This window comes from Wyeomyia smithii, chromosome 2 (assembly GCF_029784165.1).
Source record: "Wyeomyia smithii strain HCP4-BCI-WySm-NY-G18 chromosome 2, ASM2978416v1, whole genome shotgun sequence".
NCBI lineage: Eukaryota > Metazoa > Arthropoda > Insecta > Diptera > Culicidae > Wyeomyia > Wyeomyia smithii.
In genome coordinates, this window is record NC_073695.1 from 271,237,400 (window position 1) to 271,253,650 (window position 16,251).

A 16,251-nucleotide genomic window follows, 5' to 3' on the forward strand; every position below is an offset into this window, starting at 1 on the left:
TAATTCTAGGCTGCAACAGGAGCAGTCCTCCCTTAGCAGCAGCAATAGCAGTGCAGCGGATAACGGCCACAGCTGTGGTATGGCAACGAATAGCGGAGCGCGACTCAGCATCGACAGCAGGACCAGCTGATGCGGGGCAGCGGATACCAATGGCAACGGAAGCGTCCACTACTGGAAGCGTCCACTACGGAAATAGCGCAGCGGTTGACGTTGGTCTCAGCGTCTATATAAGCAGAGCCAGCTGATACAGTGTGGCATTTTAATGCTGTCTCTGAGCGATAGCAGGCACACTATCAAATGCATCCAATGAAAAGAACGTTCTGGAAAGCTTTCAGTGTTTATTTCCCCCAAGGGATACTTTTTTCGCACTGCCAGCGATAACGCAAAGATGTGATCGGCATCTTATCAAACATTGAGTTAAACAACAAATTGTCCTTTTCAGGATGAAATAAAAACCTAATTGAAGAGTTAATATTTTCTCTTAAATCAATTAACACTTTCAAGAAATTTGGAACAGATATATATTTGGCTTCATCTCCGTGTTTCAGAACATACTGAATTATCTTTCCCTTCAGTCATGAGCACAACATCCGAAAAGCTTTCATTACCGCATAAAAATTAATTTTTCGCATAGTCAAATGTCAAAAATTATCAAGTCCAAATCATGACAAGCAACATTATTATTGAGAATGGTCAATCCTTGTTAAAGCGCGAAATTTGACTGATCTGATTCGTCTTTAATATGATTGCTTCCCAAGCACGGTCGACAGAATCATAGACCTTGCCATTTTAAATTTGCTATTTGTCTGTATAAGGGCATCTTCAGCGGTGATCTATTTTTGAAACAACTTTATACTAGATTTACACCAGCGAAACCTGAATAGAACCAGCTAATATAGACCAACTTTTCGTTCTCCGCACCGGTGTTGTATATCTTGTTGTTTTAAACCGCTGACATCTGTCACACTGTCAACAATTCAATACCCCATGCTATTAGTTAATGAGACTTGTTATAATAAAAAACACTCAATATTTAACAAACGGAAATTCAATAATTTTTACGCACATTAAACGATTACTTTGGCAAGACACTTTATATCCACAAGACTTTATGGATTTGACGGTTTGACCCGAGCGTCAATGACATTTCTCAGGATGGATTGGTATGATCTAAAATTTCTGCTCCGAAACCCTACTTGGTTTCGGGGGATAGCGAAAAATATTTGATCGCGTAGATGTTCATCTTTCGTTTTCGTCTCATCAATCTTTTAAAATCTTGCAGTTCTTCAAACTTGGTTTGGGGTTTGAGGATATTGGGTGGCATTGTGCAGCTCGATTCGAACGATTTTAGCTATTTTCGAGTAGGTCACACACTGCCAGTTATGCTTCAAGCTTAAAAGGAGCTGTCATTGTCATTTGTCCTGCGGCTCATCTAACCCGCAAAGTCGAAAAATACGAAAAACGAAACATAACGCCCCCCAGCGATCATTCAGTTTTGTTCGAGTTGCTCGAAACGAAATGCGCAATGTCACCCCTGCATTTCGAACGTTTTCAGTTCAGTGTCTTCGAGGAACATTGTTCTGGCCTCTTAAGTTCTCCTCTATTCCCAATACAATTAAGGCGACGGTTATGGTCTTTCAGAATTCCCCCTTTTGCTGGTCCTTGATGCCAAAAACGACAAACCTGTTCATATTCTGCTTCAGAAAAGCCACAAAAATGAATTGTGAGTTGTCATAAAAAATTTTTGTTTTGTTTATTCCCCAACACTCGCAAAACGCTTATATGGAAATAGCCAAAAATAAGGTGTTCAATTGAAATATGTCATTTTACCTACCTATTGGCAGCGTACAAAGGGTTTTAGAACGATCTATTTCTTGTTCCAAAAAGTGACAAAAATAGACCAAAACGTATACCAGTTTCAAATTTTTTCAATTTAGATCTGGTATAAAACAAAATTTACTCCACCGGTGCAGCAGTGAATTTGAGTTTGTTCCAAAAAAATAGAACAGAACAACGATTTGGACCACCGCTGAAGATGCCTTAAGAGTAAGGATGGGAATTATCGACTGGAATGGCTATCGATAGTTATCGATGATTTCCTACTACTATCGATAGGGTTTTCATCCCTATATAAGAGCCTGTTTCAGTCGAAGCCGCTCAGAATAGTTCTAAACAGCGAAAACAGCAGTCTTCCCTTAGCAGCAGCAGTAGCAGTGCAGTGGATACCAGGCGGATAGCGGCCACAGCTGTGGCATAGCAATGGATAGTGCACTAGTTGCAGCGGATCTCAGCATCGATAGCAGCTGGGCCAGCTGATGCAGGGACAGCGGATACCAATAGCAGCGTATAGCGGCCAAAACATTGGCATGGCTACGGATAGCGTAGCAGTTGCAGCGGGTTTAGCATCGATAGCAGCTGATGCAGTGAGGCACTTTAGTGAAATGCAGTCTCTGTGCGATAGCGGGCACTAGTAAATGCATTCAATGAAAAGTTGACTCATTTTGACAACACATGAGTCGTCTAGTTTTGAGTGTTAAATCAGCTTTTCACTGTTTATTTTATCACAAGGAATACTTTACTCTCACTGTCAGTGATAACGCCAAGATGTGATCGGTATCTTATCCGATATTGAATTGTACAACAAATTAAAAAATGACTGACACGCAAGCAGCCGGGTTTTCTTTCTTGTAAAAGTATTCTACTTCATCTTTGCGGTCGTGGCTTTGAACACAACCCTCCTAAGATTTTTTTTTTTATTTTTATTCTCGCTCGTTTTCCGTCGGTCTAGTTCCGCCACTGTTGTGGCCAATCACCGACGCCCAGGGAGGTAACTCCACACCCAGGACCCTAACTCACGACCCGTTTATCAACGGACCGGCGCCAACGGCTTCACTTCCTCATGCGATGGAAGGCGTGATCCCAGAGATTTTTCGCCTCAAAAAATCTCCCGGTGTAGGCTAGGATTGAATCTGGACCAGTTGGGTTGGTTGTGAGTGGATCACGCCACCTCACAACCATCGACACCTATGTCAGCGGTGGGATTCGAACCCAGGCGTCGAGCGTGGCTGGCGGAGACGTTACCAACCACACTAGGCCCTCGCTAAGAGCACTTTTAGTTGCTGCAAGATTTGATACAAAAATCGATCGTACATGCAGTTTTAAAAATTTCTAACTCAGTTTATCTCGTGAATTCGACAAATTCAATTCATCAAAGTTGTTTAGGAAGCCAGGTCAAGGACTGTTATTTGTTGCCCAGCTTGTTTCGAGATTCAGCCGCTAGGCGCTTATAGTTTTGAGTATTTTGGACATATTTTATCTCGTGAATAAACAACTTAGAAAGTTGTGGATTTCAGCAAGGTTGTTCAGGAGAACTAGAAGTTCTGGGTTGTATACACTTCAGTATTTAATTTAGTCGCAACATGGTGCTTGTAAGCATGTAGTTGAGTATTTTGTACTTGTTTTATCTCGTTGATTCAACCTCTAAGAAAACTACGGTTTATAGGAGAGTTGTTCAGAAAATTAAAGGATTATGGTAAATGAATTTTTGCAGTATTTCTGCTTACTATATCTCGTGAATTCAACCGCTTATAAAATTGCAGTCTTCAGGAAAGTTGTTCAGGAGGCCAAGGGCTACTGATTAATGGATAGTTTGGTTGGAAATTGGATAGTTCTCATTCCGACAGATCTTACAGAAATGTCGCGAGTACAACGTGCCCACACACCACATCTTCATTGACATCACGGCGGCCTATGATACAGTCAGTCGAGAACAGCTATGGCAGATCATGCACGACAACGGATTTCCGGATAAACTGACTCGATTGATCAGAGCCACCATGGCGCAAGTGATGTGCTACGTGCGTGTTTCGGGGATACTCTCGAGTCTGTTTGAATCGCGCAGAGGGTTGAGACAAGGTTATGGACCTTTCTGTTTGCTGTTTAACATCGCCCTTGAGGGTGTGATCCGGAGGGCGGGCATACGAGGGGCACAATTTTCACAAGGTCTGTTCAGCTTTTGAGCTTCACGGATGACTTCGACATCATGTCACGTAACTTTGCGACGGCGGAGGAAACTTACGCCCGACTGAAAGCCGAAGCTGGATGGATCGGACTGCGGATAAATGCGTCGAAAACAAAATACATGCGAGCGAGAGGCTCCAAGGAGAACAACATCAGCCTCCCAACCCAAGTCTCTGTAGACGGTGATGAGCTTGAGGTGGTCGATGAGTTCATGTGTTTGGGGTCACTGGTGACCGCCGACAATAACACCAGCAAAGAGATCCAGAGACGCATCCAGGCGGAAAATCGTGCCTACTTTTCACTTCGGAAGTCACTTCGTTCGAATCGAGTGCACGAAGTTGACGCTGTACAAAACCCTGATAAGACCGGTAGTCCTCTACGGGATCGAGACAACAACGCTTCTCGCGGAGGACCCTAACGCTCTTGGAGTTTTCGAACGGAAGGTACTGCGGACTATCTACGGTGGAGTACAGGCGGACGACGGAGAATGGCGAAGGCGCATGAACCACGAACTGCACGCACTGCTTGGAAAGAATCCTGTTGCACACCTGGTGAAAGTCAATAGGTTTAGTACGATGGTAACAAAATGATATGTTAGCAAGATAACATAAGTTGACATATGTGATGGTTTAAATATTTTCAGAGTGGGTTTAACACTTAGGGTCGTTCGCCATTTTGTTGGTTTAGTTGAGTGATCCACACGCAAAAGTTCAAGTCTTGTACAATCACTGTACTTCCCGATTTGCACAAATTTTGCACTAAAATCGCACAATAAATATGTGAAAACGATAACGCAACAGTTGTACTGCGAATACATTGACATAGATTAAAATCAGAATATGTATCAAATATCGACACTTTATTTCCCACATCGAGTGTATTAGTGACTGCTACTCATGGAGCAGTGCAAGCAGTGAACAACAACTTATGAACTCACTAGATTTATATAGCTATAATACTCGATCGATTCTTCTCGATGGATTTGATCATTTTAAAGTATCATTTTAAAAACAAAATTCTGTTCACAACATTTTGTAATCAACGTTAGCTGCACCGAAAGCCCTCCATTCCACAAAGCCACAAAAGCGTTGCTGATTTTTTATGGCAACACTTGTAACTTGTGAATAATTAGTATTTGTCATCCTGTGCATGCGCTTTTTTCTCAAGCGACGAAAGAAATTTCCCTCTCGCTCGTAGAATGTCCATGTACGTGCGACGAGACTAGGCACGTCACATACAATTTGCAGGCTGCTCTTTCGCTTTTTTTGGTTCGGATTGCGACGCGCAAGGCGATGTTTCGTCGCTTAACGAAATGAGCGAGACACCCGTGCTGTACATACTTGATCTAGTGATGGGAAATATCGAGCAAAATCGTTAACAATAACATCAATAGTTTCCGGGCTTTTATCGATATTATCGACAAATCGATAAACTGTCGATGAATTATCGATAAATTTTGCAGGGGTGCGAGGTTGCAAAAGCAAGGATAATATTTGTTCACTTGTGGATTCAACCGAACTCTATTCGGCCAGAAGAGAAATGGTAACAATAATTGGCTATTTTGGATAACTACTATATGGTATTTAGCAAGTGCAGGAAATAATTCGCATAGCAATTATTATATATGAAGCAATTATCGATATTAACGATAAATATCGATAACTTCTCCATCACTAACTTGATCTTGATACCAGTGCTATTAGTCTCACTCATACTGTCGGTGCGTGCTTGCTGCTACTCAGGGGAATGCATAAAGAAGAAACAGTATCTCGAAGGGTGTGTGTGCAAAAGACTTGAGAAGCGTAGCATATGTCTCGTTCTCAAGCAAAAAAGAGGAGAGAAAGGTTTTGCTTCTCGCACGCTTTGCAATGCTGCTTGATTAGACTGACCAGACGTACCGTTTTGAACGGGACAGTACCGTTTTTCAACTAATTTTAACCGTTCCGTCTTTTTGTTATTTTGTACCGTTTTCGGATGCTCCTTGAAAAATTCTGAAAATTCTCAAATAGAGCATTGCATTGGAATTTTCCTAAACGGAAAATAAGTTTCCAAGCAGCCCAGTTTTTTTAATATTACTGAGTACGTTTTGTGCCTTTCTGACAGTACCGGACATCCCCCATCGTGAACTGACGAAGAAGTCGCTATTGAAAGTTGAGACCATGATAATTGTTGTCAAAATCTCGATTATCTATGTGACAAATCTCAGGAACTCATTGCAAAAAATCACACTCTTCTACGCTAAATTTCATCAAACGCTAAGTATCGTACAGAATCGGATAGCAATGAATAATTGTTTGCATCATATGGTTGGTAAAACTTTTCAACAATCAATTTTATCATGTGTCCCGTTTTTCGAACCCATTTGCCCGTTTTTATTCCGAGAAAATCTGGTCAGCCTATGCTTGATACCAGTTGAAACTGTTTAACAGCGGATTTCTTTATTCAACTGCGTCAGGGCAAATCTACCGAGCGAAAAAACGGCATCGCCATTTACGAAGCAAGTAAAAAAGAGATTCCAGATAATTGTTTACGAACTAAGCACGTGCGGTGGTGGGTTGAAGCTGACAAATTTTATAGTGCTCTTCGGGCAGCACGCCAGGTGCGAAACTGGGTCAAAATCGAGCGAATAAAGAAGGGTTTTGACAGCAGTTAGTGCGCGGAATAAAGGTGGAATAAAGAAATTCAATATAAGTGTAGTAGTTTGCAGCTGCCAAAAATATTGAAAAAACGCTAGAGAATTAATTGCGATATGCCCAACACGCAATCATTGTACTGGTTCCAAATTACATTAACAATTGCGCTTAAAACGCAGAATTTTGTACTGGTTCAGCACCATCCAACTTTTGCGTGAAGTTAGCTGAAGACCGCAACTTTCTAGATCATTGAAAAGACGAGATATCCGCCTTTTATGTGATGGTAAACTTTTTGGGGACTGCTGCAATATTCAAACTGGGTGTTTCATAATTCGATGAATGCCTTTTCCTGTTTCCTATTTACTGTATGCAAAAAGCAAAGCAAAGCCTTGATGCTACATTCCGATTCGAAACTCGACCTTTTGTTTATTATACTTAGACTTCGCTGCCAACTATTAAGTGTACAGGACAATTGGACAGCGCTACGATCCTACTGACACTAACAGTCTCTCCCGAGCCGAGACTCGAACCTACGACGACTGGCTTGTTGCTGTGCGTCTACTAACTCTATGTAAAATTTTAGCTATCCGGGTTGTTTTCCGCAAAATAAAATTGTGTAATTATTGAAATCGCAAAGTTCGGGCTCTCCTGTTATCTAGAATTAAAAAAAGTGAATCATCGCACCGCTTTGGGCAGAAAAGGGCCGTTATAGTTTCGAAGTCTTTTGTTTATTTTGAGATCAGCTATACCAGACACAAAAAAACCATCGATTCAGAAGTAAAATTAGGCACACCGCTTTCACAGGAATGGTTATAAACTATAATCTTCCTAGGGCAACTGTTTTGAGCTTTGGGGCAAGCAAGCACCTTTTTTTTGAAAAATTTATATCATAATTTAGAATCCTACAATTCTGAAGCTTGAAGCATGTTCTCTTTGTTAAGAATTTTAGACATTCCACACTGGAACACCCAGTAGGCTCTACGTAGTATCCTCATTTTCCTGTGTAAATAAAAATATATTTTCCGAACGCTTTGTGCCATTCTGAAGCACCGGTGAATAAATAAAACCCCGCTTCCAGGTTCTCAAACTTCATGAAAGGAATATAAAAGACATGAGAGCCAATAGGAAATGAGATTCGGTCAACTAATTTCGGACCTTTTGAGTTGACATCTATATGTAGATACGTACATGCAGCACTTCTGCTGGCCGAACTGATATTGCGCGCAATATTGGCCTGATGCAAATCGTTGTCCATCTACTGGGGCTGCATTGGCGAGTGTGCTGCTGCTGCAATTGACACTCGGCAAACTCGAACGAATTTGCATTTATATTGAATTCAATGTACGATTTTTGAACGAGTTTCCCAGCTAAAATGAGAAAGCACATGCAAATCATCAGTGATAGCGTTCGTGTATGTTTTTACTTCGTTAGTACTGAAGTATGCTTTTTATCCTGTCCGAAGTGGGGCACACTTTTGCATCTGATTGGGAACCGGCAATTCGTTGGAAGTTCAGGCAGAGTTGTCTTTTCATCTGGACGTGCAACAATTATTGGAAAAATCGTGGTTTTGAATAATTGCTCTACAGTAGATGCTCTTGTGTGCATCTCTACCGTCTGGTCAGAATATTTCTTGGAAATTACATGAGTTTGTCTGCTTTTTTTTACAGGTACTGGGCCGTGACGGACATCGACTACGCCCACCAGCGAACGGCACGACGGATTGGTTACATGATCATCGTCATCTGGACCCTGTCGGTGCTGGTGTCCATCGCACCGCTTCTCGGCTGGAAAGATCCCGAGTGGGAATCCCGAGTCTACCAGGATCTGCAGTGCATCGTGTCACAGGACGTCGGTTATCAGATATTTGCCACCGCATCCAGCTTCTACGTGCCACTGCTGGTGATACTGTTCCTGTACTGGCGGATATTTCTAGCGGCCCGGAAAAGGATACGGCGAAGGCAGCAGGTAGCTATTCCTACCACCCCCCGTTCCCTGTATCGTGATCCGTCTGTTCGCATTTCCCCCCGAAATCCAGTCAAATTGTCGCCTGCTAGCAGAGCGCATTACAGTCAAAGTCCGACGTTTTTCTTCCACTTTTCTTTTTTGCTCTCTACAATTTTGCTTCTGGATGTCGTGCTTATTGTCGAGTTTCATTGTACTTCTCTCCAAACTTATCCTTTTCTGTCGATAAAAGTAGCGTTTTTGTGTCATTTAACTTCCAACTAAATGCATCTTTTTCCCGTTGCGGCACGGAAACTAATTCCAACAATCAAGCGAGTTAAATTTCTGTTTCAGCGGAAAACTTACCACCTCGTTTTTCCAATTTAACGACCATTTGAGCGGGGCCAGTTTTTTTACTCTGTCTGCTATTCTAGCAAAACTCCGGGAGTAATGTAGTTTCATCCATATCTAGGAGGGAAAATTGAAGGAAAAATATACTTTGAATTGGCGGAAAAGTTTTCCGCTGCAACTGGTTTTTCTTTGAATTTCTTTTTCTGCTCGAGCATTATCTCATTTCAAATTAAAACTTTTAACGTAATCATACTTAACCGTGTCAATGTATCATTTTTTAGTTTCTTTTTCGCATGTTTTGTATTCCAACTATTCACCTATCAATATCGTGTAGACTTTCTTTGTGTGTAAATATTCTAATCTCTTAACTACGCCATTGGCTACTGCCAATGGCGTTCTAGGTTAAATATTTCTCTTTTCTTACGCAGCTTTTAATAGTCTCATCTGCGTTCGACTGTTTCGAAACTATATCTTTCTTATCTACTTTTTTATCATTTCGTACACAAAACAGGGTAAAACAATTGTGCAATTGATACCAAAACCTTTAGTAAGTATTTTCGGTTACATATAAGTGCTCCTCCGTTCCCCATTTTTTTGTTAGCAGACCCCTTACATTTGTGTTCGTTCCCCAGCAGCAGCTCTCACTCTCATGTGTTTCAAAGCAAAGTAGATTGTCACCTAACATCGGATTGTTATACGATTGATTGCAGTCCGAAACACAAACATAATCAAACCTGTGTGTGTATGTGTAAATAGTGCTGGAAATCCCGTAAGGTGGACGTCGTTCTACTCGTGGTTTGCGGAATTCAAAGGTTGATCGCAGTGTAACACTCAGCACCCATTCATCCACAACAACAACAACAAAAACAAAACTGTTCGAATGTAGACGTAGAGTTTGTTTGAATCACTTTTTACGTGGCACTGTCTATACTGTAGTGACACTCGACCACAAACACTGCACTCTAGACAAATGTTTACCCCTCAGAATAGGCAGTCTTGGTCTTTATTTTTTTAACTAAATGAGATTTGATAAAAGCTTTCAACTTCTACCAAAAATCCATACATTGCATCACAACTCGTTCTCCTCCCGTTGTCATACGAAATTCGAACAATACATCCTGAATTTCAACTCGAACTGTGAATTCAAATTGGAATAAAACCAGATAACCAGAGTGTTGATTTGGTCCCCGATGCCGGAAGAGAAATGTGCACACTACTGACGTAAACTCCGGGCAGACATCGCTGTCGAAATTGTCATCTGCTCCCGCCCGGTATCCCCATTTGCACCGAACTGCGCTGATGACGGCAGTGTTCGTCATCTGTCACTAACGAGAAAGCATTGTGTGTCTTCCGTGTGGAACAAGTGCTGACCTTCCTTCTTTCGCCCCCCGCCCCGAAAAACTATGTAACGTGAGGGCGGCCAGATTCCGGACCACTCCTTCCGACTTGCGTCGCAGTTCAACACAAACTGAAACTGAAAAGTTCCGATTGAAATGTGTCGCGTAATGTTCATTTGAATGTTGGCTTCAAAAAATACTAATTTAACTTTGTTATTGTCATGATATGGGTTCAGAAAACTCAATTTGAATTGAATGTGATGTTTGATTGTAATGGAAAACCCCGTTTTATAGAAACCAGTACCAGAACATAACGGGTGCCAAATTTGTCTGAAATAATGCCGAAAACGACAATATCAAGTAGATGTAGAAACAGTTTTGAACTAGCATTGCGCAAGAAAAGAATAACTTCTAAATTTATTAAACAAAAAACGCATGTTAACCCTTAAATCATTTTTTTTTTCTTTTCAACGTCCTCGCAGATTGTTGAATTTCTTTGTGGATAAAAATACTCGTAGAGAACTATGTTTGAGTTAGAAGCTCGTAGCAATCAGCAGAGATGATTCATCATTTTGAGCACCCTTCTATGGTGCGAAAATGAAAAACCTATCTACCGTTAATTTTCTCAGTCAAAACTGGAAGCTTTTCAGAATTTATTTCCAGAACAACATACGAACGAGAGAAACTGCTTTCCTCTTAGTTCTTTTCAACAAACTAAACCATGTGCGATTAAAGATCCGCTCATCGCTAGTGAATGTTTTTGTTAGCAAAGAATTGTGTTAGGTTGGAACAAATGATGGTAATCGGATGATACATCTGAACGTTCGTTCAGTTACACAACGGTTCGTTTGTTTTTGATGCGTTGAAAGTTCGTTTTTCCGCGGTGAATAATTATTGTTTTCGGTTTAAAAGTTTTTGAAACGTACAGTTAGCTCAGTAGCTATCCGATTTTAGTGGAATATAAACATTTCGTGGATTAATTTGAGTTTATACAGTGTTTTTCGGTAGCGCCAGCTGATTGTTTTTGCATACTGTTGAATTTTCGGCGCGCTCGATCACCGTTAGCACCAGCTTCATCGTCAAGTTTAGTTGCTTGCCTGTGTCTCTTCGACAGCAACGAAATACCACACAAAGCGCAATGGAGAAAAAACAATGCTGCGAGTGCAAAGGTGATATAAACGACCTCGAGCCACTACGCTGCGGATTCTGCGAAGCTTACTTGCATATTAACCAGCAGTGTTGTGGCATTAATGCTCGCGGGCTGAAAGACGCATTTGCCTCTGGGAAAATTTTATTGGTTTGCTCCACCTGCAGGAATGAGTTAAAAGGCCGCAGCATTAGCTCCTATATAACCGAAACTATGCAAACACAATCACAGCCACTCGCTCAGCCTGATCTGTCCGCGCAGTTTCAACAGCTGTGCGGTGTTGTTGAAGCATTGAGCAATAAAATTGATAATTTTGCTACTAGGCCAAAACCGCCCCCCGCTACTCCGTCTCTATGCGACACGCCGGATTGGCCAACAAGACGAAGTGCAAAACGTCGACGAGATGAGCGCGAGCCATCCATCCCGGCTGCTCCAGACTGTGGAACAAAAGAAATAAATTTGAGTGATCTTTCTGTTCCTTCTATTCTCCCGGCTGCCGTTTCGAATAAATTTTGGCTGTATCTTTCGGGTTTAAATCCGCTTGCCTCGAATAATGACATTCAGAAAATTGTTTCTCGCTGCTTGGATGTTCCCGATTCTGTAGAAGTTATACGGCTTGTACCCAAGGACAAAGATGTCACCACACTGTCCTTCGTTTCTTTCAAAGTTAGCTTGGATCCCGAATTGAAGGATCGAGCTCTGAATGCAGCTTCGTGGCCCGCAGGCTTACTATTCCGCGAGTTTATTGACCAACCAAAAAACTCGTACCGACGACTCAGGACGGATGTGATATAGATTTAATGCGTACTTTTGTGGACGGTGGGAACCTTCGGGTTTCCACCAGAGGCGAGTATCTGTCTGTTAGTTCTAACTCTTTTGCACTGAATAATGCTGTGTTGCAGCGTGACGTCATTAATGAAAGCGAAATCCAAATCGCCTACCAGAATGTGCGCGGACTGCGTACAAAAATTGATGGATCATCATTCAACGTGTTTCGTTGTGACCGCAGCTCCCAGAACAGTAACAAATCTAGCTTTGGTGGAGTATTAATTGCGGTGGCACATTGTCATGCTAGCTCATTGATCGAGACGGTGAATGGTAACTGTTTAGAGCAAGTATGTGTTAGCACCACAATAAGAGGAACGAAGCTGCTACTGTGCGGTGTATATATTCCGCCTGACAGAAGTCACAAAGTTGACGTCATCGAGAAGCACATCGCTTCTGTGGGTGAGCTGTACGATAAAAGAGGTGATAACAGTATCGTACTGATCTGTGGCGATTTCAATCAACCGCGACTAGAATGGACTGTCGACTCTGCCGTTATTTCTGCTCATCTCCCTGCAGCTAGTGCTACATTGGTAGACGGCATGGATTTCTACAATTTATGCCAAACAAATCTCCAGCGAAACCATCTAGGGCGCATACTCGACTTAGTGTTTTGTCCATCTGATTGCAGAGTATCGACTGAACGCAGCGTTGTGCCACTGCTTCCTGTCGATCTACACCATCCGCCCCTCACTATTACTTTGCCTGTCACTTGCAGTAGCGATATAGCTCGTGCACGTGTTGAGGTAGGAAATAGATCGCTAAATTATCGTAGGATAGATTTTGCTGCGCTGTCTGATTATTTATTAAACTTCGATTGGGAGAGTCTGCTAACCTGCACCGATATTGACGAATTGACTCACCGTTTTTGTGATGTAATTGTTCAGTGGTTACATTCTAATCTGCCTTTTGTGAAGCGCCCTAATTCACCTGCTTTGGGAACTCTTTGGTTACGTGAATTGAAACGGCTAAAGAATAGCTCTCAGCGCAAATATCGCCGATTGAAAACTGCGCTTACGAAGTCTGATTTTAAACGTCATAGTGATGAATATCGTCGTTTGAATCGCACACTGTACAGGTCATATGTGCTACGGGTGCAGACCGACCTTCGAAGGAATCCGCGAAACTTTTGGAACTTCGTTAACACCAAAAGGAAATGTTCTTCCGTACCTGTGAATGTACGTTTCGACAATGATGAATCAACATCGGAATCCGAGTCATGTGAGCTGTTTGCAAAGTTCTTCGCTTCCGTTTTTGCTGATGAAGCTGCCTCTGACTCCGAGGCTGAATCAGCGGCATCTGGTGTTCCCCCCGGTTTAGTCGACCTAAGTACCTTTACGATTACGACCGATATGGTATTGGCTGCAGCAAAAAAATTGAAACGGTCATATTCGGCAGGTCCTGATGGAACTCCTGCTGTTGTTTTTAGTCGTTGTGCTACCACTCTTGCTGTTCCGTTATGCCACATTTTTAACAAGTCTTTTACGCAAGGAAAGTTTCCTGCAGTTTGGAAGCAGTCGCTGATGTTTCCCGTTTTAAAATCCGGCGACCGGCAAAACGTTAGAAATTATCGTGGCATCACTAGCCTTTCTGCTGGGTCTAAGCTATTCGAGATCATAGTAAGCGGTTATATGCTCTCCTGCACTAAGCACTATATTTCAACCACTCAGCATGGATTTATGCCGGGCCGCTCAGTCTGTACCAATTTGTTGGAGTTCACTTCGTCTTGCATCTCACAGATGGAACAAAAAGCTCAAGTTGATGCGATATACACCGACCTCAAAGCGGCTTTCGATCGTTTGGACCACTCAATACTCCTGCGTAAAATCTCACGCCTAGGTGCCTCCCACCAGCTCGTTGCATGGTTGAGCTCGTATTTACGAGGAAGAGTTCTACGCGTAAAACTGGGTTCTAGTATTTCATCGCAGTTTACTAACAAGTCAGGAGTTCCCCAAGGAAGTAATATGGGGCCCTTGCTATTTGCACTTTTTTTCAATGACGTGACACTGCTGCTGGGTGATGGCTGCAAGCTGGTGTATGCAGATGATTTGAAGTTGTTTCTGGAAGTTCGAACTATCGAAGACTGCCGTCGTCTACAAAATTTCTTGAATGTATTTACCAGCTGGTGTCGAAAAAACTGGCTTGTGGTTAGTATAACCAAATGCGAAGTTATAACCTTCCATCGTATTTTAAACCCTGTTATCTTCGACTATCGCATCGACGGATTGGAACTAAGGAGGGTTGATCATGTAAGGGATCTAGGTGTTCTTCTTGACACTAAACTTACATTCCACCTACATCACGCAACGATAATTTCGAAAGCTACACGCCAGCTTGGTTTCATATCTAAACTCGCCCGTGATTTTAATGATCCGCACTGCCTAAGAGCGCTTTACTGTTCATTAGTACGCCCACTAGTCGAGAACTGCAATCTGGTTTGGTTTCCTCACCAACTTACTTGGAACTTGCGGATTGAGCGTATCCAAAAACGCTTCGCCCGTATTGCATTACGTGAGCTCCCCTGGCGTGATCCTGCTAACTTATCTCCGTATCCAGATCGCTGCCGCTTGATCGGAATTGATACACTTGAGCACCGTCGCCGATTGCATCAAGCTGTGTTTATAGCTAAATTACTCCATGGAGAAATCGACTCACCGAAGCTTTTGTCTCTCGTGAACTTTCGTGCATCACAACGCGCTCTGCGTTCAACTGGATTTCTGCAGACCCCTTTTCATCGCACATCGTTCGGTTATAATGAGCCCGTCACCGCCTGTGTAAGAGCATTTGCTTGTGTTGAGCACTTGTTTGACTTCAACGAATCCGTGAATAAATTCGTGCAGAAGATTAAAAGAACGAACATTTTATGAACTTAACTCTAATATTGTAATATTTATTAAGACATTGGTCAGATAAATGGTAGAAATAAATAATAATAATAATAATAATAATAATAATAATAATAATAATAATGATGTCAGGTCAGGAATGCGCACCACATCGCTGCTAAACTCGACGCTGAAATGGTCTTTTTTTAGTCCAATAAATACAGTTGAAAGTACAAGCTGTCGCACTTCTCGGAGCTATTAATTTTACTTTCAACCATATCAGCTTAAAGCACGAGCTAAGCTACTCGATGCTCGTTGTGCTCTAGAACTTTAAAGTCGGAAGGAATTATCATTTTTCATCTCTTCGCCAGGATAGAAACTTGTCGGGGGTATATTTTCGAAGAATGGACCGGATTATAATTTCTCCCTAACAGAAGCTGAAAGGCATTATACTAGAGAGCATCTTTCTTTTTCTTTTTTTTTCATCCGAGTACGCAGCTTACAGCTAACGAGAGAAAAACTGCACCCTTTTCGTTCGCCGTAGTCCTCTCTAATACGTTTGTGATGATGACCCGCTTTCGAGTGAATCGGTTTAATTTTCTACTCCGGATTTCGTTCTTCGCCTGCAGAATAATAGGCAGCGCTGTGGACGTAATCTAAAGTAAACGTTTTTCGAAGCTCCGTCCGCGCTGGCTGGATGATGGTAGAGCAAGATGGATGAAGGTCTATTGGGAGCAGTGCCGAACCGGATAGAATCGTTTGCTGAAAGGTTACAAAGTTCAAACCCCGAACGGAAAGGAGGTCGTTTTTTTGTTTTTGCTAACCGGAATTGACTTTTATAGAGGGAAACTATCTACTAGCAGCGTGGTGTTTCAAAATGAGTCGGTAATGGTAACATATGAACCCAAACAGCAATTAAAGCGTCAAAATGGCTGACAGAACAAAGAAAAACTAAATGGGAGTATTTAAAAGAAAAAAAATGTTCTGCAATGCAATAAGTAAATATTTCTTCAACAAAATGTTATTTCTTTTTTTTTAAGGGGGGATTTGTTAGTAGCTTAAGTATTTATGATAAATATGAGTAAATAATGAGTATGTGTGTCCAATCACAAATGGTGACTTCTCAACACTGTTAGAAATTTGTAATTTTAATTGTTAGGATTTGTTTGCTT

General features: G+C 41.9%; 1 protein-coding gene across 7 annotated transcripts in view; it reads left to right on the top strand.

Annotated features, from left to right (window-relative positions):
- The window catches only part of LOC129721159 (5-hydroxytryptamine receptor-like), a 422,605-nt gene that overhangs the window by 224,151 nt on the left and 182,203 nt on the right, over window positions 1–16,251 (top strand). For 5 of the 7 annotated variants that reach the window (XM_055673405.1, XM_055673407.1, XM_055673406.1 and 2 more), the window contains 2 exons: window positions 8,321–8,618; window positions 9,457–9,492. In XM_055673405.1, the coding sequence (XP_055529380.1) occupies window positions 8,321–8,618; window positions 9,457–9,492 (334 nt within the window). The remainder of the gene's footprint in view (window positions 1–8,320; window positions 8,619–9,456; window positions 9,493–16,251) is intronic. The other 2 variants (XM_055673408.1, XM_055673410.1) reach the window with 1 other exon arrangement.